This window comes from Macrobrachium nipponense, chromosome 30 (assembly GCF_015104395.2).
Source record: "Macrobrachium nipponense isolate FS-2020 chromosome 30, ASM1510439v2, whole genome shotgun sequence".
Lineage (NCBI taxonomy): Eukaryota > Metazoa > Arthropoda > Malacostraca > Decapoda > Palaemonidae > Macrobrachium > Macrobrachium nipponense.
Window position 1 is genome coordinate 67,310,992 of NC_087218.1, and position 24,900 is coordinate 67,335,891.

At 37.4% G+C, this 24,900-nt stretch overlaps 2 protein-coding genes across 2 annotated transcripts in view; one reads left to right on the top strand and one right to left on the bottom strand.

The window, feature by feature from the left end:
• The window catches only part of LOC135202576 (4-hydroxy-2-oxoglutarate aldolase, mitochondrial-like), a 221,626-nt gene extending 212,703 nt beyond the window's left edge, over window positions 1-8,923 (bottom strand). The window contains exon 1 of the mRNA XM_064232078.1: window positions 8,560-8,923. Within this exon, the coding sequence (XP_064088148.1) occupies window positions 8,560-8,659 (100 nt within the window). The 5' untranslated portion in view covers window positions 8,660-8,923. The remainder of the gene's footprint in view (window positions 1-8,559) is intronic.
• LOC135202577 (cholecystokinin receptor type A-like) overlaps window positions 1-24,900 on the top strand; it is a 534,495-nt gene that overhangs the window by 117,770 nt on the left and 391,825 nt on the right.

Here is a 24,900-nt window from a genome sequence, read left to right on the forward strand (position 1 = left end):
ACCACGTCGAGAGTGAATTTATAGCGACAGAAATAAGCATATCTAACCCCTCAGTGGAATGCCAGACAATCGAACTCGCGGCCACCGAAGTGGCACACCAAGACCTTACCCATCGCGCCACTGAAGTGCTTTATATCCTGCATAAGGCGACCAAAGGAGACACCGAAATGATCTAGCAGTCATAAACTGCATTCCTGATTATCCAGTCAAAAAGTAACGCTAAATTGATTGGACTGAATCACGAGCGGCCTTCAGTGCATTGAAGAGAGAAATGGATAAGGTTTTCATTGGCATGACTCTCATTATTGGCGTGCCCACACCTTTAAAAAAGTGATGGTAATATAAGAAAGGGTGGATACTATGGCTTGCTAGTAATAAACTTCACATTTAGTCTGGTCAGACAAAAACATCTCCAGTGTGCTTACTATACAGTGGACAGTGGCCAGATACGCATATATATAGATATATATATATATATATATATATATATATATATATATATATATATATATATATATATATATATATATAATAAGCATACACACACATTTAATTGACATACACATGGCATTCCGTTTCCTAATAGTAGTTCAATGGCCAATCAGTGGTGGATTGAGTGGGGGGGGGGGGGGGGGGGGGGGGGGGGGAGGGGGGGGAGTCCCGAGCAGGCCATGGCCTTGGGTCCCGCGCTGTGAGGGCCACGCAACTCATTAAAATAATAAATAATAATAATAATAATAATAATAATAATAATAATAAAATAATAATAATAATAATAATAATAATAATAATAATATAATTAGAAAATAAATCTCAGAAACGAACCCAGCCCCCCCCACCGCTGTAAGGCCCGCTTTGCTTGCCCATAAATGAGAGGAGGGCTCCCTAAGGTAACCGGTCTAGGGCCCCACGCACCCTAAATCCGCCCCTGGGGCCAATGAGTCACATCACCAGACACGGAGTCGTCCTCCAAGAATGGTTCTAAAAAGAAAGGTGAAAATTGGTGCAATACAAAGTAGAAGAAGCTGGAAAAGTCAAGGACAGAGAGCAACGAAGATGGAAATCGAAGTGGTGCAGAACAAAAAGAAAATAAAAATCTTTTGCATCCTCTACTCTGAGTAGTACAAGGCACACCGTAAGCAGACCCTCACCCTGTAAGATGGGTTTCTTTATGGATCGAATAAGTTGACATAAAAAAACGAAAGCAGAGAGCGAATTCCAAATATATTATTCCACATAATAATCATATGTATTCTTCATGACTAACATCAGACCTAACTACAGACTTGCATTATTATAAACTCAACTAACAAATTACTCTCAACGGAAAATCCTCATCGTGTCCAAGATAATTTTCTTTTCTGTTTTTAGAGAGAATTCACTGATTCACTGCACTCGAATGATAAAGGTATAATGAAGTATAATCACAGTAGCGTTATCACAGCACTGGTAAGGTGGCAATACAAAAGATGATTAATTTTGTGTTTGTGTGTGTGTGTGTGTTGAGAGAGAGAGAGAGAGAGAGGAGAGAGAGAGAGAGAGAGAGAAATTTATATGATAAATGGAGAGAAAAAAAGGAGCGAATGATATTTCAATGATAATTGGAGAGAAAAAAGAAGGGAGCGAAATGATAAAAGTAGAGAGAGAGAGAGAGAGAGAGAGAGAGAGAGAGCAGGAAATTTTCATATTTCAAATAAGGTTTAAGACCACTGCTTGTGATCAAGTTCAGAGTCACATAAACTTCTGAAAGAAGATCCGAGAGTCTCTTATATATATATCAGGCAGCCGTCTGAAGAAGTCCAGCTTCTGAGTATTTATGGAAAAGTGAAGAGAAATGAACTCTTCGGGGAAAGATCACCAAACCTGACATTTGGTGGGTCATAAATCGGAACCCGAAACTGGTGCCATCATTAGGAGGCCCCCCGGTTGCAATATCTGGAGAGTTCCTGCAGTCTGCTAATCTGAAGAACGCCTTGACATTCAGTTAACTGAAATGGTTTTTACTTTATTTTCTTTTTTTTTCTTTTTGGTCTATCACAGTCCTCTAATTCGACTGGGTGGTATTTATAGTGTGGGGTTCCGGGTTGCATCCTGCCTCCTTAGGAGTCCATCACTTTTCTTACTATGTGCGCCATTTCCAGGATCACACTCTTCTGCATATGTCCTGGAGCTACTTAAGCCTCAAGGTTTTCCAGATTCCTTTTCAGGGATCTTGGAATCGTGCCTAGTGTTCCTATGATTATGGGTACAATTTCCACTGGTATATCCCATATCCTTCTTATTTCTATTTTCAGGTCTTGATACTTATTCATTTTTTCCCTTTCTTTCTCTTCAACTCTGGTGTCCCATGTATTATTATTATTATTATTATTATTATTATTATTATTATTATTATTATTATTTAACTGACAATAGCTTATTAAACTAAATTTGTATCATCAACATCCTCATCATATTTATGTTAACTACATTTAGTTTTTATGAAAATCTTGTGTTTGCCAATATTTCTTTTCTATTTCAAAACTGCAATTATTACATCAATCAGTCAGCGCCCTTTGGTGAAATGCATAACAATTTTCTTAAAATTAAAGGGAATATTATTGACGTATTAAGATAATATAATGATGGTAGTTATGAAACATTAAGGCATTGAAAATATGAGAATATGGTGCGGCCAGTCATAAAATCTATAAATATGATGAGGCTGTTAAGATATATATACTATGTAATAAAACTATTGGCAATAATAATAATAATAATAATATTAATAATAATTAATAATAATAATAATAATAATAATAAAAAAATAATAATAATAATAATAATAATAAAATAATGAGGCTGTTAAGATATATACATATATGAAAATATATTAATTCCGAGGTAGAGAGAATTAGATATTAAAGGACATTTGTAGTTCGATATTTATATATATATATATATGTATATATATATATATATATATATATTATATATATATATATCTACTAAGTAATAAGCTATTGTAATAATAATAATTAATAATAATAATAATAATAATAATAATAATAATAATAATAATAATAATAATAATAATAATGCAGTAAACAGAATATCTATGCATTCTTCAAATCAGCAGATCACAAGGAACGTGATTTATGTTTCAGAAAACGAAACACTGATTCATACTTCTATTTCTCATAACAAACTTGATACTTCTTCTCTACAATGCAGTCTGAGAATGTAGGCCTCACAACCACCCGGTTCATTCACGTTAGAATTTCGCAGAGGAGGAGATCTCGGTGTATTTATATCGGTGTGAGCGCGCTCCTCTCCGAGATCCTATTTTCATTCCTAGCACACACTTCTCGCAGTCAAATCTTACTTCCAAAGATCCTCCAGGGAAGATCCTTCACGCTCCGATGCCGAGGATTTCGTCAAAGAATCCAATCCTTCACGGCTCACGCGCCCTCCAGCAATACAGCGGTCGCCCGAGCTGAATTTTAAACTATTTGCTTTTTGCGTCCTCGGAGACAAAGATATTCGGTGTCTATTTACCAGAAATGTCGTCATAACGTTCACCTTTAGACGTTAAAGATTTATTTATGTGATACAAATTGAGAAATTGCTTCTCAATTTTTTTTATTCTCTTTTCCTATTTCACAACTTTTCAGAGACAAATAATTCGGTTTTTAATATCGCCAAGGTTTTCAGGTAAGATTTCTCTTTTAACATATAATGTTTTATTTGTAAACCTGTTAAAAATCATTAACATTTTGTAAATCATTTGCTCTCGTCAATAGATGTCTTCAGTTAAAGAAAAAAAGGCAAGATGTATGTGTTATAAATTCGCATAAATTTTATGAGATATTCATTATAAATGACTAAGTAACGTTTCGTTTTGTGTACATACACACTTTAGCTACCAATAATGTGAAGGTTTTTGCTCCATCTTTTGCCTTCTTCTGGGAGTTGATTCGAATCAATTTTTTCCTTTGTAAAAAACAAAAAAACCAAAAATACCGTAAGTAATTTGGTCTCTACTGTATTTATGGAATTTACATATAGACATGGGTGTGTATGTAAACCTATATGTGTTGTATATGACTAAAAAATTGCATTTTCTTAACATTTAACCGTTGACCCATACAGGGGCTGGCTCTAGAAACTTAACAAGACAATGGTAACTTTCACATTCATATTTCAAATACTGAACTGGTAGTGAACTTCTGTGCAGGAAGCTTCATTATCACTGGTGCTCTATACACAACAAAAAGGCTCATCAGCAACGTGTGCCTCCCATTCATCTATACTATAGTAGATTCACATCAACCGTGCATTTGATGTCTAGACCCGTCCCTTACGACGCTCCTGATTGGCTGTTGATAAGCCAATGACAGGGCTGGAAACTCTCAGCCTCTCTCGAGAGTTCACATGGGCAGGATGTACATTCCACCTCTCCTGAGTGATACGTCTTTCAAAAGGAGAGGTGGAACATACATCCCGCCTATGTGAACTCTCTCGAGAGACTGAAGAGCTTCCAGTCCTGTGATTGGCTTATCAACAGCCAATCAGGAGCGTCGTAAGGGACGGGCCTAGACATCAAATGCACGGTTGATGTGAATCTACTATAGCACGTACTCCTAAGGCCCGAGAAACAGCGGATAAGGTCCTGACTTTTCCCGCTTCTGACATCTGATGTGTGAATGAGGCTTTACACATCATGGCTAACGACACTTTCCGTCACCAACAGCTCTTCTACTCCATCACAAAACTACATTCTATTCCCCCGATCTTTCCACATGCTCGAACCATCTCAAAACACTCAAGCCATCCTTTTACCCGGCGTAACCCTTTAAACTTTTCTACCTACGCCCACATTTGTCCACTTTTTCATTTCTTCCTATTATAATAATATACAAAAAATTAACCACAAAAGTTTAAAACTAGTCTTCTTTCATTTGCATTCAACATCCAAAATTTAATTTGGCCTTCTCTCTCGCTTCGTTCCACCATCCGTTCCATTTGCTCTCAAATACCTACTTAGATCAAAACATATATATTAGGAATTTCGACCAATTTGTATCAGTCCTCTGAAGATGGCATAGCAATGAAGTCGACACCAGTCAATATTTACAATCTTTCATTTCCTCCCTGTGGTGTTAGGTACACACACCAACACACACACACATATATATTTATAATATATATGTGTGTACATATATATATATATATATATATATATATATATATATATATATATATATATATATAAATATATATATATATGTGTGTGTGTGTGTGTGTGTGTGTGTGTGTGTGTATCTAACAACACGAGAAAGAAATGAAAGGTTGTAAATCTTGACCAGCGCCGGCTTCATTGCTAAGCCATCTTCAGAGGACTGATACAAACTGGTAGAAATTCTTAATATATAATAAGTTAGCAAGACAGTACATACGATCATACAGGTAGTCTTGAAACCAAGTTTTTGTACCTGATAAGCATATATAAATATATATATATATCTATATATATATATATATATATATATATATATATATATATATAAAGAGAGAGAGAGAGAGAGAGAGAGAGAGAGAGAGAGAGAGAGAGAGAGAGAGCAGTTGACCCAACGGTCTCTTTCGTTTGAGACTCAAAAATAACCAACTGACACGCGCTACGAAAAGTGAAAAGGGCCATTTGATCTCGGCCAAAGCTCTTTGGATGAACGAGCGGGGAGCTGGAATCAGGAATACAAGGTTGATATATCGTTCCACGTACATAACTTTCCGGTGCCTTAAAAGTGCAATTTACTAATTAGAGAGTCATTTAAAAAGAAAAAAATATAATATAGATCTTCGTAGGATGATTATTACAATTTTCAATAAACTTTTGATTTTCTATCAAATATAAAAAAAAATACTAACATGAACTGCAAGCTTGCTCGCATAAAAGATGTATAAACTAAATAATTCTGTTCTCTCCCATCTACCTCCATGCTGTGGAGTTCTGGTCCCAATTCTGTTTCCGTAAGTCCCATAGCCTTTCCAATTTTAAGAGTCGATACTTCAACTTTTAGAAGAATTTATAATCAGTTTTATTTTAAATACTATTTGACTTTTGCCTCAAGAACACAGAAGCTTGAGATCTATAGTCTTAAGCAAAGAGTGCTGATGAACAAAGAAGCTTAAACAAAATCTGTAATTAGTTAACTACAGTGCAACGCAATTTGGGTAAGCAGGACATATGGCTAACAATTGAACTTCAAAAGACTTTCTGAAAACTAGGCTGACAGTATATGAATCCAACCCTTCTAAACGGAAGATGTTGTATGGTAGAGTAATATAGCTGGAAAGGAATCGAAAAGACTGAAAGATTGGTAGGACTCGGGGAACACGGAAGAATTGAATATAGTGTTGAATAGAATATAGTACTTAGAACAAAGGCCGAGCACTGGACCTATGAGGTCATTCAGCGCTGAAACGGAAATTAAGAGTAAAAGGTTTGAAAGGTGTAACAGGAGGAAAACCTGGCAGTTGCACTATAAATCAATTGTAAGGAGAGGATGGAAAGTAAGAAGGAAGAAAGAGAATATGAAAGGAGGTACAGTAAAAGTACTGAAAGGGGAGGCAGCTAGGGGCCGAAGGCGCGCTGCAAAGAACCTTAAGTAAATGCCTACAGTGCATTACATGAGGGTGCACTGAGGGCACTAGCCCCCCTTACGGGGTTACATGGAAGAAGGAAGGAATACGAAACACCTAGAACAGGACATCACAGTGAACGAATTATAAAACTAGAGGAAAATGACTTCTGCAGAATAATTGTGGGAAACGCTGGACAATCTGGTGTAACAAGGCAACCTCAGAAGCATAAGCTATTAGTTATAATCATTCTAAAGGAGGCAAAACATCCTCAATGTCAATATATTATGACAACCTTAAATTAAAGATTGGAACCATGAAGGCTATGCAGAGAGAGAGAGAGAGAGAGGAATAACAATATTTTCATATTCATCACCATTGTGATTTCCGCCCTATACTTACACTGCAGAGAGAGAGAGAGAGAGAGAGAGAGAGAGAGAGAGAGAGAGAGAGAGAGAGAGAGAGAAACTATTCTTCTTTCATGCACCAGCTATAATTTTTGTTCCTTTTTCACAAAACCAGAACATAAATTCTTTACGACATATTTAGGTCTCGCCAAGCAACATAAATACCAAATTAATGACTTGCAATTTTGCCTTGGCGCAATTTAAAAGTGAATCCTCTAAAATCCCATCTCACACCTAAACGACTTACAATTTCGCTCGGCGAAGTATTTATTACAGTATCCCATAAATTCACTCGTCTAAATTCTACTTTCAGCTAACATGTAATTTAACTCATTTTTCACTGATAGGCACATCCTAAACTAGACAAGCCTTTTAGGGCAACCATTTCTTGAAAAGGATCACATTACCAATTTCCGGAAAGTAAACACTAGTGTGATCAAAAGACTGTTTTATTATGCATGGCCTAAACATATTCCAAGACAAGGCCATACTAGAATGGACAAAGGAAGTTATTCTTGAACGACAAAACAACCTAGACATTTATTCTTCCGTTATACAACCTCAAAGAAAATATGGTTCATAGCAGATTGACATCGAGCTTTCTCTATTTGCCTGTGATACTAACAGTTGTGAAACTGAGGTAGCATTTTCTTCTCCACATACCATTTCATTTCTCAATTTTGGCCTAAATATTCCTGCTCTCAAGCCATCCCGTTAGAAGAGCGATCAATCCTTCCAAAATTTGTAGCAGTTTCTACACGTTCCTGTTTTAAAGCTGTTATAACTAGTTGTGCTCTTTTCCCTCGAAGTGGAGTTTTTTTTTTTTCTTCTCATTATTTTTTTACGTACAAAGTCTTCTAGTACTACTTAGCCCTCAAATGAAAAACATTTCCTGTTTGTTGATCAAAAAGTTTTCCTCAACTTCTGCCTTTCAATTCTCCGTAACTAATTCTTCAGGCGGAAAGACCATTACCGGTTACCTCTCATTTCTACGGAAATTCTTTCAGCAGTTCTCCCGTTCTTGATCCTCCAACCTGAGGCCCTGTTTTCATTTGAGACTTTTGACTTCAAGTACACGTACGGAATACAGCTTTTGAATATGGGGCTTTTATTTCTTTGGTGACATTTTCTTGATCACAGATTATCATCCACTAAATACCCTCGGCCTAACCTGTTCTCCTGACTCTCGCCACTGGAAGGTAGCCTCACTCACGGTCTCTTTTCTGTAGGAACTGGTTTGGCTCCAGTTCTGTTGAACTGAAGGAACAGTCCGTCCCTTCAGTGGCTTTGCATCTCTTGTTATTATTAATCTTATTATTATTATTACTGAACTCATACGACATAAAGAAAGCCAAGGGGATAAATAAAGTGCCAGAATGGTTCTAATGATTACAAATGCCACATGAAAAAACAGCAAGGAAAAATAAGAATAACAGTACAATACATAAATAAAAAAAGAAAAAAAAAACCCGCCAAAGTACCCTGTCCCAAAGTTGCTCAATGGAGATCAAGCAATAAATGTGCTGCCTACTTTGATGATTGTTTCCTTCTTCTTTGACGAGCTTGAGAATTCCAGTCTCAGTTCCGATCAAGCAGATTCCTATAAGCTTCCACCATTCCGGAGAGGGCATTTTTTGGTGGAAGGTTCTAGTCACCGTTTCATTTCCTAGCAAATTTCTATATTTCTAGTCTGGGGTATACATGGGTACTTTATGCTGATCTGCATTGTTGCTTTTACAAACGCAACTTTCACGTGACCTGAGTAGTACCATGAAACGCAAGAGCAGCGGTTTCAGGATTACCTCTCCATAAAATTCTGTCCGGACGAGAAGAACCCACGAACGAACCCTTTTCCCTACAACAGAAATGATTCGATTAATCAAGCAGGGCAAACACTCCACAAACCTAACACGAGTAGAATTATTCGAAAAACAAAAGGCCGTACAATTATCTGAGCAAACGCCAGCCATCCAGCCAACTGCGCGTCTGAGTCAATACGTGGGAACCCCAGCACAAGAGTCTTCCGTCCGCGTTATCTGATGTGTGGATTGATAACAGAGGCTGGGACCAGATTTAGGCGGTATTTTGTCGTAGGACCAGATTTAGGCGGTATTTTTGGTCTACATGAAGTTCAGAGGAGTTTAAATCTACGTCGGCCATTAAGAATATGTACCACCGGTTAAGACAGAATTCTTGAGTTACTTTTATGTATGATAATAAATATATAGTACTATGTATATGAATATATACTACATACTTATTTATTCGTATGTATATATGTATAAAATATGTGTCAGTTTTTTTATAAATATCAACCCAACAAATATCTTTAATATCGAATTCTATATTGGTTTTGTGTATTAGTATGTATATACGTATACAAATATACGTTAGTTTCTTTACTGATAAACACTTAACTTTACCATAATTGCAAATATCAACCTAACAAATATCTTGAATATCGAATTCACTTTACTTTGGGAACAACTTACATCACAGAGGGATTTATGTTTTATAAAAGCCATAATTCGAATCTGTGCCCTTGAATTCGATACATAGGTAACTATGGATAAGTTGACTGTCGACCTCTGTACCGAATCCAAAGGGCACAGATTCAATCCTCGCCGAGGCAAATGCACTAGCCAATTACGATACCCTTTCGAGCTTAGTTATTCCCCTTGTGAAGCGACTTAATTCGATATTAAAGGGTATTGGTGGTTAACACACATACACACTCTCTCTCTCTCTCTCTCTCTCTCTCTCTCTGTCTCTCTCTGTCTCTCTCACATATATTATATCACACATATTATATATATATATAATATATATATATATATATATATATATATATATATATATATATATACAATTTCAATTTACATCTAAGACGTTATGGATGTAACTATAACGATAATCACAATAACTAGCATACCAGGGAAGGTGTCGGATTTTAACTGAGAAGGTAAGACAGATAAAAGAAGATTGATGGGGAGAGAGCAGCGAGGAAAACAATGCAAACTTACGAAACAGTCACCCGAGACATATGAGAGTGACGAAAAAGGTATATGTGGTATGCATGTACCTAAAGCGCGTGCAACATGTAGCCGGGGAAGTGACTGGTTTGGAGTAAAAGCAGGTTTGAGACAAAGGTGCACTATGTCTCCGTGGGTATTGAATATTTTTGAGGACAGTGGTGTGAGTGGATTGAGAAAGGACACTACATGAAGGAACGAATTTACCAGACAATACTATGGGTTGTGAATTGAATGTGGGAAGACTGATGTTAGTAGATGATTCAGTACAAATTAGTAATAGTGAACAGACACACAATATTAAACGCAAAAAATAAAGCAGTTGATTTTTATGACAAGTGCAGCTATGTGTTGTTAATACAGATGACGGTAGGATGGGAAAAAACGGGGAACCAGAGGAAAGGTGAAGCATGAAATATAGAAAGGTGTTTACAAAACATCTGAAGAGATTGTTGAGTCAGCTTTCCCTTATAGAAGTGAGGTGAGGGTGCATTCAAAATTATAGAAAACGGGTTAAAAGGCTGAAGTTTTCATATGAATTGTTGAGTAATATAGTTGGTGTAAAGAAGACTGAAAGGGTAAGAAGTGTTAATTTACACACTGGACGTGTTAACGCTTCTACTTCCAATACTGGATCAGTGTTTGGAGACGGTTCGAGCCACTGGAAAGAATGGAGGACGATACGCTGATGTTAATAGTATAGTTTGTAGTTGTAAGTGAATGGAAAAGAGAAGGACCTAGAACATGCAGGATAGGCGAAGTGGAGTAAGTATCAGAATAGAAAGGTTTATTATATCTAGGAGATGAGAATGAGTAAAAAAAAAAAATGCTCCAAAGTTTCTTCGGCGCAATTGAAATTCTGTGCAGCGAATAATGCAACTTTCAGCCACGGCCTGATGGTGGCCTGCGTTGTTGGTGTATATAGCGGCGCCAGATGCACGATCATGGTTAACTTTAACCCTAAATAAAATATAAAAGCTACTGAGGCTAGAGGTGGATGATCAACATGCCAATTGCAGCCCTCTAGCCTCAGCAGTTCTTCAGATCTGAAGGAGGACGGACAGACTTTTAAAAAGCCGTGTCAATCATTTTCTTTTATAGAAAACTGGCGCAAGTGAGCCGAGCAGGGCAGCACAGAATCTCACTATGTTCAAATAAATCTCACAGAGGAGGGGCAGACTGGAAATCTTACGGCCATGTTTGAAATCATTTGATATTCATAGACAGAAAGAAGCCGCATACTTCGTTTCGAGGTGATGCCTCCGTTTGCAGATGCATATGAGTGTGGAATCTAAAACTCTGCCCTACTGAAATTCAAAAGCCTATAAGCTACCACTGTTGTTTGTCTTAGTTATTTCTGTGAAATGTGGTCGGGCGATGCCAGCACTGTTAAAGCGCTGCCTCAAACACGCAAAGCAATGAATTCCATCTGCATGTTGTAGTAATTTGACGGCAAACAAAAGATAGTATTCACGACTCTCTCTTTCTCAATATCGAATTTTCTGACTCTTCTGACCCTGGTTGTCAGCTTCGGTTTTCGGCGTTAAAGAAAAGACGCAAGACGATATATATATATATATATATATATATATATATATATATATATATATATATATATATATATATATATATATATATATATATATATATATATATATATATATATATATATATATGCTAAAAAAATCACAGTAGATGAACGTGACCCCGTTAAATAAGCGAATACCACAGGAAAATGATAGGCAGATATCTGCCTATCATTTTCCTGTGGTATTCGCTTACTATATAATATATAATAATATCTATCTTTCTATATATATATATATATATATATATATATATATATATATATATATATATATATATATATATATATATGTGTGTGTGTGGTGTGTCTGTGTGTGTGTGTGTGTGTGTGTATGTGTGCATTAAAGCAAAACAGAAATGATTTCCTGTCTCTATCGCTTATCAAGCTCTCTTTTTTCCCAGCGGCGCCATGGAAAACACTAACCAGCACGAAAGCCGTGTGGGGACCATCAAAGGAAAACAGAGGCGAACTAATAACTCACCCATGAGAGAAATCTCTGCTACCCAGACTCGAAAGCCATAATGTCCTCACAGAAAGGAAACAGCTTCTGAAACTTGATTGGAAATACCAGATCCTTTAAGCCTATACGAGAGCCGCATCGCGCTTGGTGGGTAGGGGAGGGGGGGGGGGGAGGGGGAGGGGGTGGCGCTGGGGTTGATGATGGCTAGGGGGGTGGTTATGGGCAGGGGAGGGGAGGGTAAAGATTTACGGATTTGGATTGATTGGGTGATTGGTTTCTCGTTGCTCGAAGGAGTATGGCCGCGCCATTAATTCTAGGTGTTACGTGAATGCTTCAATGGAGGTATTTTTAGACTTTTTCCATTTCAATTTTCTTGAGCGTGTGAGAAGGCCGACGGAAAAGGCAATTCAATGGCCTTATCTGGCGAAGACTTGTAGTGAAAGGGAAGAGTTAGCAGCGAGGTACGATAAATGTCAGACTTTCTCTGTCGCAACTCTTCCCCCATTCTAAAACCGTGTTATATCTAACATCAATTACTTCTAATTAAATTTTTTAGACGTGTCTAAAAACCATCAATCAATCAATATCTTCAAAGTCATCATTTCATTATATTTCCCTGCTGCAGTTTATTCGATACGCTTTCCAGACCTTTGGCCAACTTTATTGCTATATAATTTCACATTACTGTTTCCAAGTTCTTTCCAACTCCATAAACCGATTTTCGTTTAAGAATGACGTGAAATTCTTAGGTCTATGTTCTAGACAAAGACCCTCCAATCAGTCATACCACTGATGGAACTGAATTCAATATAATATACCCTCCTATGACTCAACCTCGTATATCATGTCACCCTGAGAGAGAGAGAGAGAGAGAGAGAGAGAGAGAGAGAGAGAATTCATCCAATGGCAAAAAATAAGGAAAAATTCCTTGCGACTACATTTCTTAATGACGTCTCTAATTCACTCGTTGAATGAAATTACTGACTGTCTTCTGGCCTCATTAATCTCATAAATTTCTATCTACTTAATCTGTATTCACGAGGAATCAAATAGTGTTCACTTATTTGAGAGAGAGAGAGAGAGAGAGAGAGAGCCTGACTTCCTTGTCAATTTTAGCACTAATTAATGCGACTATAATTCTAGCGATCTACTTTAATTCCTAACAATTTTCTCCATAAAAAATCTATCTTCCTGTAGTAAAAATTTTCTGTGTCTACTTCAAATTATGACGGATTTTGTCGTTGCTTTCTCTCTCTCCCTCTTTCATACAGACTGCAATTACATTTCTACGAAGCAAAAATGTCAAAAATATTTGGTGCTTTTATAGTATTGCTTTAAAAAGATCCTCTTTTTATTTACACTACAAGCTTATCCTAGCCTGTCACAAATGCTTCGAATAGAATGTATAATTTAGGCCAAAGGACAAACGATGGAACCTAAGAAGTCATTCGGCGCTGAAAGGGAAATTGACAGCAATGTTTGAAAGATGTAACAGGAGGAAAACCTCGTAGTTGCACCATGGACCAATTGTTAGAGAGGGTGGAAAGTCAGATGGAAGAAAGAGAATATGAACAGAGGTACAGTAAACAGAATGAAAGAGGCTGCAGGTAGGAGCAGAGGGGGCGCTGCAAAGATCCTTAAGTAATGCCTGCAGTGCTCCGCGAAAAAGTTGCTTTATATTGCACACTCCTTCCATGGGTCGGGAAATTCTCTACCTTTCTGAAACTGTTTCTTCTTTCCCTGGAGGAGAATCAACAGAGATAATCCTTTATAAAACCGATCGCGAGACAAGTGTCTCAGAGCGACATGAGGCTTGACATTTCTATTCTCTACGTTGCAGACCTTATGCATATTATTATTGTCATTTTTTATTCCTCCAACTCAATACATAACTTTCTATTAGTGGATTAAAAAAGTTCTAACCCATGACTGCACATATGAATATTAAGCCCACACAGAAAGACACACTTATATGTATATACACACAGACACACACAGACACACACACACACACACACACACACATATATATATATATATATATATATATATATATATATATATATATAATATTATTATATATATATTCATATATGTACTAGCCACAATGCCCTCTTAACTTCTCGAATTCTTCATCCTTGTTTTGGATACGCTTGTCACTACAAAGCCTTGAGATCCAAGCGCAAGGTATATCAAAAATTATGATGTCCGGTAGTGGGAAACGGTACCCGGGTTACCAAAATCACGACGAGGTCACAGTCACATTGCCGACCTGACCACGAGAAGGATAAAAGTCTATTGCTCCTCGGATAGACTCAGAAATCGAGAAGTTAAGAGGGCTATTACATTTACATATGTATTTGGCAAAAAGTGCCCAGTAGATTCAGCCTAAAAAGCAATAAAAACGATTGCCCACTTGGCTATGATGGTGAGGATGAGTCCATTCCAGCACTAATAAATATATCTAAAAACAACTGGTTTATTTATGTACGTGATGAAATAGACTTTCCTTCTCGTAGTCAGGTAGACAACGTGACCTCGTTCGTGATTATTGTAGCCCGGATCCGTTTCCCGAACCGGACATCATAATTTCTTCATATACCTTGCACTCGGATCTCAAGGTTTTGTTGAGACAAGCTTATCCAAAAAAGCGCGAAGAATTCGAGAAGATAAGAGGGCCTTGTGGCTATTACATTTACATATGTATTTGATAAAATATGACCTGTAGAGTCTCTCTCTCTCTCTCTCTCTCTCTCTCTCTCTCTCTACACACACATACACATACACACATATATATAATATATATATCCAATGTAGCACGAAGAAATACGTACTTGAGAATATCCTTAAATCCACGGCAGAAAGGTTAGTGAAACAGGGACTTGGAATAAGTACTTTCATAGTATATTCAACATTTTCAAGTTCACACTGAATATAAAAGAAGTTGACTGACCTTTATATACAAAAACAGAAAGAGGAGGCGGGGGTCCCTCTTCCTGGTTTTGTATATGAAGGCATGTCAACTTATTTTATATTCAGTGTGAACTTGAAAATGTAGAATATACTACGAAAGTACCTTTCTACCAGTGGATTTAAGGATATATATATATATATATATATATATATATATATATATATATATATATATATATATATATATATATACCTATAAGGTAGGACTTCTTTACTCGTCAAGACATTCTGTTGCACGTCTATCTGTTTGTCCGTCTCAGGATGAACGCTTGGGATTACATCTCCCTTATTTCTGTCCTTCACTGCAAACGCTCTTTTAAGCGAGAGAGAGAGAGAGAGAGAACACATCTTTCTTCGTAACAAACTTGGAAACTCTGAACCCACAGGACTACACCCATTGTCAGCGCTGGGATACTAAAAAAATCTATTTTGAAAAGGAGTTTGATGATGCATGGCTGGGGTCGCTTCTATTCTTGGCTGGGACCCACAAGAGCTGTCTGCTTTTAACAGCTGACACCAAAGAACTTTATCGCTTTTGGCCTCCGTAATTCTGCATCTGTGGGTGAAGCTAAGAGGGGCAATGCGTCACAATAAGGCCCCAGACACAGGAGTAAGTGGAGTGAAATTTTGCTTTAGTTTGCATTAATGAAAGCAATAATAACTTCTCTCTCATTACGTGGGGATTAAAACTATGCAGGTTTAAATGCCTGGTAATTGAGCTATTAGCTTTTCACCTAAAAAATAAAAATGCAGGTCCCGTGTTTTCTGCCAAATTTTCCCGTGCATGTCTCGGGAATTTCAAAACATTAAATGCAATGATAATTATCGTACAATAATACGCCATATTTCACTAATTCTATAACGGGGATGATCTGATGTTTAGATTCTGTAACAAAGTATACAGAATTCACATTAAAAAATGTCAGTGTCTGAATATACGGGTTGGCCGAGTTAGTCACACCTTCCTCTATGTTTCCTTAGTGATTCAAAAAGGAAGAAGAAAGAAGTTTTACGAACTCACTTTCTCTGCATTCAATGACAAAGCTCAGTTTTGCTAACTTTGTCCCAAGAAAGATCGGTTAAAATAACCAGATTAAAAAGTTAGAATTGCAAAAGTTAAAAAGACCCGCCCCCCTCAGCTGGCCAGAGCACAAAAGCTAAAAGCAAGAGGAGAAAAGCGGAAACATTCGTTAGAAGGAATGCAGAGCTCTCGACATTTTATGCGGAAAACTTCGACAACAACTTCCAGAGAGTTAAATAATCGGTTCTAACAATCACGGCAGAAGCACGAGCACCACCACTAACAACAAAGAATAAGAACCCGTTTTATACGACGCCTACATGAACGGGGTTCGTAGAATTCCACGAGGAACGAAAAAAAGAAGAAGTGATTACGAGTTATGGTAATACGAACAGACTCCCTTAACAGTAAAACGAATTGGGTCACGGTTATTACTTGCGCTTGCAAAGCACATATTACAGTAAGTAATTACATACCAGGATTTCAAATTAATCCATGAATTTAAAATGCCTCCGAGGGTGGACCAGGAGAGGGCGATATACCGAAATTAATTATCTACGGAGCACCCTCTTGTACGACTTCTATAATTGAAAGTTAGTTTTATTTTTGGGAGAAGAGGATGAAGCCGGATTCCAACAGTAGAGCGACGCTCTCAGCCCATGGGAGTATGAAGAAAGCTGCTGAATATTCATACGACAAGTAAACAACAAATACGTGATTAATGAACATCAAAGCAGCTATTTGTCATGGACGACAGAAGCATATGTTTTGTAGGCATAACTGGAAGCAACAGATCTTTTTCAAAAGCCTTTCCTGGAACATTCGTTCGTTCTATACATATTCTGCATATAGGTTTATGCGCAACATCCATAAAAGTGAATATAAAAATTGATAATCTGTAACACCACCGCAAAGACCACTCACAGTATTAGCAGAGGTCAGAAGCAATGCAATCAAGTAATATTTCTAATGAGCTTCGCATCTAGGAGAAGAAGGAAAGTATTGAAATACGAATTTCTGCTAAATCTCAAAGCAGGATGCTTACTGTTGGTGGTATGTTCACTCAAGAAGGATTTCCGCCTGACTTCCTAGGTAAACTCTTTGCTCTTATTCCTTTCTTACCTAAGGAAGACGGGTTGCGCAAAATAACTAATGGAAACGAGACAGTCAGGGCGTACCGTAAAGAAACAAGTTAGCTTTAAACCCCAAAGTGACAGCCTTTTAAAGTACGGCCCTGGGAGGATTTTCACTCTTTGGCGGGAAAAGGGAAGAAAACGGGTGAAGAGGACAAAATTTCAGGGATTCCTGATAAAACTTACTTTCAACATTCAATCTGCGTTATGCAACGTAAAAACAATCAATCTCATTAATGGCTAACTTGGAAGCTATATTGTGTTTGTCCCCAAGAATTTAGCTCATGTAAAACATTAAAAGATTAGTTTCCAACTACGGTAGGTGGGAAAAAACTTTTAATGATGTAGATATGATAAACGTCAATCACGTCCCTGGCGAGACTATAGGCTCTCCATATTTGTAAGGGAAGCTTATCATCCTTGATTAGCTTTGATGGTATTCCAAATACCTGACCCCGTGACCCCAACAAAGGATTAATGGGCCTCAAAGAGAAACCGATGGGCAGCATGACCACAACAAAGCACAGTGATTAAGTAGGCAGATGAAGTACGACCTTGATTTTTAAAAATATCTGTCTTTCCAAAATTCGGATCTGGATTCATTACCGAATGAAGACAGATGCCGTCGTACAGCTCAAGAGTTTTGGGGTAATTTCGTATAATACAACAACATTTAATACACGAGAAAAGGATATTGTTTGTTTGTTTGTCTGTATGGAGAAAAGGATATAATTTTATCCTCATTAATGAAAATATTCATAATAACAAAATGCAATGTGCTTTCATCTATTTTTTTCCTGTGTCAAGATATGTAGCCTACGGGTAATAAACTCAAAGTTTAACTATCCATTTTGAGTTTAACTATCACGACATCGAGAGAGAGACCTTACATCTTGTTCGGGTTGCCCCAGGTCCCTCAGTGTGAGGCACCTCTAATGTCTACCAGAGAGTTGCTAGTACATCTTCCGGTATATTTTGCATCTTCCAATCTTGGATGGTCTGGGATGCAGCTTAGATATTTGTCGAGCTTATTCTTAAACACATCTGCGCTCACTCCTGAGAGAGAGAGAGAGAGAGAGAGAGAGAGAGAGAGAGAGAGAGAGAGAGAGAGAGAGAGAGAGAGAATCCAAGTTCGATACAAATTTATTTGAATAATTCAGTCATATTTTACAAGGGCAACGACACTAATAATGATAATAATAAGAGTTGTTAGTATGAATACTACCTGTAAAAATGGCAACGCGAACAGGTGAGCAGTTACAAAACATTCACTAGTACGAAAATCCTAGCGTTTACGTTCGCAGAATGCGTTTACAACGAGTGGGCAGAAGTTGATGAAACTTGGCAGATGTATTTATCAGAGGATCCCCTCGACAATAATTACTCAGGGGAGAAATCGACTTAGAGTTGAGATAGTTTCCATTGCAAATAATGATCTGCATTTCACAGATTTCGCCTAAAAGTTAAGAGAGTCTTTCGTATGTCATCTAATGACTAATTTCTGTCTGGTTTCATCAAATTCTGTTCGCCCGTGTTTTTTTTTTTTCTTTTTTTTTTACGCTATGCTGCTTATATGCCAAACATAAACACACACACACACACACACACAAACATGGATGAAAACATGAGCTCTTTCTGAGTTCGTAGATGTACGTAATGAAAGTGATCTCTAAATGATTTAGAAAATAGATTGCATAAAACAACCCATCATTTATTACAAAAAAATGCAATAAGACACTTCCTACTTAAACTGTTGGTTAAAATAAATATAATATAGAAATAATTGGGTAAATAATGAACCGTAGAAGAGAGAGAGAGAGAGAAGAGAGAGAGAGAGAGAGAGAGAGAGAGAGAGAGAGAGAGAAGTTTTTATCAAGGAGGAAACCAAAGCTATATATTTTATTATATGACTATGGGAGAATAATTTGAATAAACTGAAATTGTTCTCTCAATTCCTGAAAAAAAAACAAAAATCTTGGAATCCCCAGAGTCTGGATCCTGAATAATAATTAAATTCAGGAGACAATATCAAGCGAGGCACATTTTCATCAACGTTTATTCTTTTCCATAATTCACAAGCTCAATTCTGGCACAGTTTTTCTCGACGTGCAATTTATAAACGTCACTCCTCTTCATAACATGACGTAAAGAAGATAGTCAGCCGGAAGCGGTTTCCGAATTAACAGACAGCCGGAAGCAGATTCCGAATTAACAGACAGCCGGAAGCGGTTTCCGAATTAACAGACAGCCGGAAGCGGTTCCTCAATCATTACAATTAATTTACTCTTAAGAAATCTAGGCTGTCAAACCAAGCAGTGGGGCACTTTCGACCATTCATCTCTTCAAGACACTGAAAGGAGGGAGCTGGAGTAAGGTCGAGCCTGGAAGGGGAAAAATAAATGTGAACTATAAAGAAATAGAGGTATTGGACAGCAAGATTGAAGAAAGAATGGATAGCACAGTAGAGTTGAGTTGAATAATATAGGCCAAAGGCCAAGCACTGGGACCTATGAGGCTATTCAGTGCTGAAAAGGAAACTGACGGTAAAAGGATTGATAGGGGTAACAGGAAGAAAACTTCGCAGTTGCACTTGTTAGGAGAAGGTGGAAAGTAAGATGGAAGAAAGAGAATATTAAAGGAAGTACAGTAAGAGGAACGAAAGGGGTTGCAGCTAGGGGCCGAAGGCACGCTGCAAAGAACCTAAAGTAATGCCTATAGCGAGCCGCATGAGGTGCACTGACGGCACTGCCCCCCTACGGCGGGGGAGGTAAAGTAAAGGCAAAAAGTGGGTGCAGTTAGGGGTCGAAGAGACCCTACAAACACTTTAGTTACGCCATGAACATTTTTTTTTTTTTTTTTTTTTGTTTTTTGCTTTATCACAGTCCTCCAATTCGACTGGGTGGTATTTATAGTGTGGGTTCTCGGGTTGCATCCTGCCTCCTTAGGAGTCCATCACTTTTCTTACTATGAGTGCCGCTTTCTAGGATCACACTCTTCTGCATGAGGACCTGGAGCTACTTCAGCCTCTAGTTTTTCTAGATTCCCTTTCAAGGGATCTTGGATCGTGCCTAGTGCTCCTATGATTATGGGTACGATTTCCACTGGCATATCCCATATCCTTCTTATTTCTATTTTCAGGTCTTGATACTTATCCATTTTTTCCCTTTCTTTCTCTTCAACTCTGGTGTCCCATGGTATTGCGACATCAATGAGTGAAACTTTCTTCTTGATTTTGTCAATCAACGTCACGTCTGATCTATTTGCACGTATCACCCTACCTGTTCTGATACCATAGTCCCAGAGGATCTTTGCCTGATCATTTTCTATCACTCCTTCAGGTTGGTGTTCGTACCACTTATTACTGCAAGGTAGCTGGTGTTTCTTGCACAGGCTCCAGCGGAGGGCTTTTGCCACTGAATCATGCCTCTTTTTGTACTGGTTCTGTGCAAGTGCCGGACATTCGCTTGCTATGCGGTTTATGGTCTCATTTTTCGTATTGCAGTTCCTACATATGGGAGAGATGTTATTTCCATCTATCGTTCTTTGAACATATCTGGTTCTTAGGGCCCTGATCTTGTGCCGCTGTAATCATTCCTTCAGTTTCCTTCTTGGAGCTCTCCCCTGGTGTAACCATTGCCGTTATTATTATTATTATTATTATTATTATTATTATTATATTATATTATTATTATTTTCAATAACCATGCAATATGCATTTTTCTTGTGGAAGCTTTGGTAGGCAATGTTTAATTTTGGATCACTCGGATGCTATGATATGAAATAATAATAAATAATAATAATAATAATATAATAATAATAATAATAATAATAATAATAATAATGTAATAATAATAATAATAAAATAATAATAATAATAATAATAATTATTATTATTTTATTATTATTATTATTATTATTATTATTATTATTATTATTATTTATTATTATCATATCATATTCATGTCCGAGGGTGATCCAAAATTAACATTGCCTACCAAGCTTCCACAAGAAAAATGCCAATGTACGATGCAGTGTATCATCCGATACTCACAACCGCAACAAAGAAGAAGAAAAAAAGAACCTTTTATAGGAAGTCTCTGAAATAATTCTCGACTCAAAAATCTCTCTCTCGCACGACACACAAATCCTATTACCGCAATGCCAATATCTCGCGTTTCCGTCCGTGTTTTATTTTAGAAGGACCTCCTCCCATCGCCTCTTATTGACTTATATATTTTTTTTTATTAGGAAGTATAATGAGCAACGACGAAAATATATATTTGTAATGTTGCGTATAGTGAATGAATCAAAAGGTACATCATTGGATGAACCAAACTTTGTTACTAAGCAAACATATACTTCGGAAACAATGCTCTAAGTTGCAGTTTCTATTTGACCTCTGGCTTCATTAACCTCTGACCTCAAAGTACAGAATAGGGCTTCACCTTTGAATTCACTTCATAAAATGCTGAACGTCATTACCCTTACATGAGAGATATGAAGTCTGATGTTATTATATTCAAAAGCAGAGTAATTACAGTTTTTAGCAAACTTTCTAACCTTAAGGGACGTCCGTATAAATGGAGACCTAGACAGATAAAACAGACCGAAAGATATCCCAAGACTGCAAACAATGATAATAGTGTAATAAAGTGTTGAAAAACTTCCCTTCTCACATGATAGCGAACCTCCCTCCCTTCAAACGAAGCTCCAGTGATGGAAGTGAAGTGAACAGAGGAAGAAGGGAGTTCGCTTTTTGTTTGTTTGTTTTGTTTGTATTGTGTTTTTACGTTGCATGAAACCAGTGGTTATTCAGCAACGGGACTTCCGAACCACGTCGAGAGTGAACTTCTATCACCAGAAATACACATCTCTCACTCCTCAATGGAATGGCCGAGAATCGAACTCGCGACCACCGAGGTGGGACGCCAACACCATACCAACCACGCCGCTGAGGCGCTTGAAGGGAGTTCGTGTCCCGGAAGTGGCCTTCATGAAAAGAAGGACTTTTGAGTTCAGGACTTTCAAAATTTCTTTTCGCGCGATGTTGTGTAAGAAGAGTATCATTAATGACAACTATCGAAACAGTATAAAATTACAGAGAAAAATGGTATGCTTTCACTGAGACTTATATCGAGGTGTATGGATTCTTGTTAGTATCCAAATGATATCGGTACTCGGAGAAACATTCATTCCAATATAAAGAAATTTTATTTATCGAGTGGATGTAAAACGAGATTTGACACTTGGGTCAACGAAGCCATAAAATTTCAATATATTTTAAAGGTTACGAAAATTCATAAGGAAGGTCAACCATGTTATCAAAACTCAATAGTTAACTGACATTTTTATGTCGATCATTTTCACTCTTTCTCTCTTCATCGCTGACGACAGTGACTTTTACTGTCGTCTCTGTCTACTTGACCAAAAATGAGAGAGAGAGAGAGAGAGAGAGAGAGAGAGAGAGAGAGAGAGAGAGAGAGAGGTAAATGCATAGCACCGTATAAAGTTCATGAACTGAGACAAATGGACCAGTGAATTGTTTAGTACAAAGTGAAAAACACAACACAGATACGTTGAATAATGCCAGAGCGAGAGAGAGAGAGAGAGGAGATAGAGAAAGAGAGAGAGAGAGAGAGAGACCTTACCTACAGACCTTACATCTTGTTCGGGTTTGTTGCCCCAGGTCCCTCAGTGTGAGGCACCTCTAATGTCTACCAGAGAGTTGCTAGTACATCTCCGGTATATTTTTGCACTTCCAATCTTGGATGGTCCCCGGGGATGCAGTTTAGATATTTGTCGAGCTTATTCTTTAAACACATCTACGCTCATCCTGATATATTCCTCAGATGAGCTGGGCAACGCATTGAAATAGACGCTGCATTATCGATGCTGGTGCGTAGTGGATTAATGTCCTGTGTGCTTCCTTATTTTTTCCTGGTATAGTTTTTTGGGCAGATTAATCTACCTCTGCTTGCTCTTTCTGATATGTTAGTTCCATGATATTTCTGCTATGCCTTCTATCTGTTTCCATGCCTGAATTATCATTGTAGCGTTCTCTTCTCCTTTCTAGACTATATAATTTTAAGAATTGTAGTCTTTCCCAGTAGTCTAGGTCCTTAACTTCTTCTATTCTAGCTGTAAAGGACCTTTGTACACTCTCTATTTGTGCAATATCCTTTTGATAGTGTGGGTACCATATCATATTGCAATATTCAAGGTGGACTACGAAACATATGTTTTTTTTTTAATATAAAGCATAATCATGTGTTCAGCTTTTCTTGTTTGAAGTGCCGTAAAAACAACATTTCCCATTTTTGCTTTAAACATTTTGCCAACAGAGTTGCTATTTGATCATTGCATAAACATGTTCCTATCATCATCACACCAAGGTCTTTAACCTGCTTCCTTATTTGTGATGGTCTCATTATTAGGCCCTTATATGCATATAGCTTTTCTTTCTCTGTCTCCATAATTTTATTGATTCAAATTTATCAGAGTTAAATACCATCCTATTTGTACCTCTGCCGAATCATATACTTGTTAAGGCTCTTTTGTAGAGCGTTTCCGATCTTCATCCACAAGTAATTTCTCTACTATTCTTGTGTCATCTGCGAAACTACTCACTACCGAATCCTTAACATTATGTCTATGTCTTCAATCATAATAACAAACAGTATTGCAGCTAACCCAAACCGTACCTTGCGGCACACCGGATATTACCTTGGCTTCATCCGATTTCTGTCGTTTGCAATAACTATCTGTTTTTCTGTTGTGTAAAAATTCGTTTTAACCATCTTCCTACTTAATCCACGATATTGTGTTTTCTAATTTTCTTCGCTAATATATTAATGGTCTAATTTATCAAAAGCTTTTGCAAAGTCTAAATAAACCACATCTAGTTTCATTTTCCGCTTTTCATATTTTTGAATATGTTTTTTCACGGTGGACTAACAGTTGGGTTTTGTGTACTTTTTTCCGGGTACGAACCATGTTGTCCGTTATTAAACAAACAAATATTTTTTTATTAAATGTTTCATAATATTTTTCTTCATTACCGCCCTTTTCATACACTTTCATAATATGTGATGTTAGACTCACAGGGCCTATAATTACTTGCCTCTAGTCTTGATCCACTTTTGAAAGGTAGGGGTAATAATGCTAATTTGTGCTCATCATATATCTTGCCTGTATCTCCACTTTGCTTAAATAATATTGCAAGTGGCTTTGCGATAGAATGAACTACTTTTCTTTAACAAAAGAGAGTTGGGTGAATAGGTGAAACGGTAACAGTCTAAAAAACAAACCTGACTGAATAAATGTCATGCATAGATTGAAACAAACTTATGAGAGAGAGAGAGAGAGAGAGAGAGAGAGAGAGAGAGAGAGAGAGAGAGAGAGAGAGAAGCCATATTTTCCAACAACAATTACCTTAAGATCTTACTTAATTACATCCTGCAACTCAAGAGGACCAGTGAGTCGTTCTCCTTGAGAATCCACTCCACGAATACTGGGCTAAAGAAACTTTGCTCCGAGTCAAGGTCAGGAGAGAGAGAGAGAGAGAGAGAGAGAGAGAGAGAGAGAGAGAAAGAGAGAGAGAGAGAGACTCATGTAACAACCAAATGGTCAGTAACTTAGCAAATGACTCAACTGTGCTATATAATT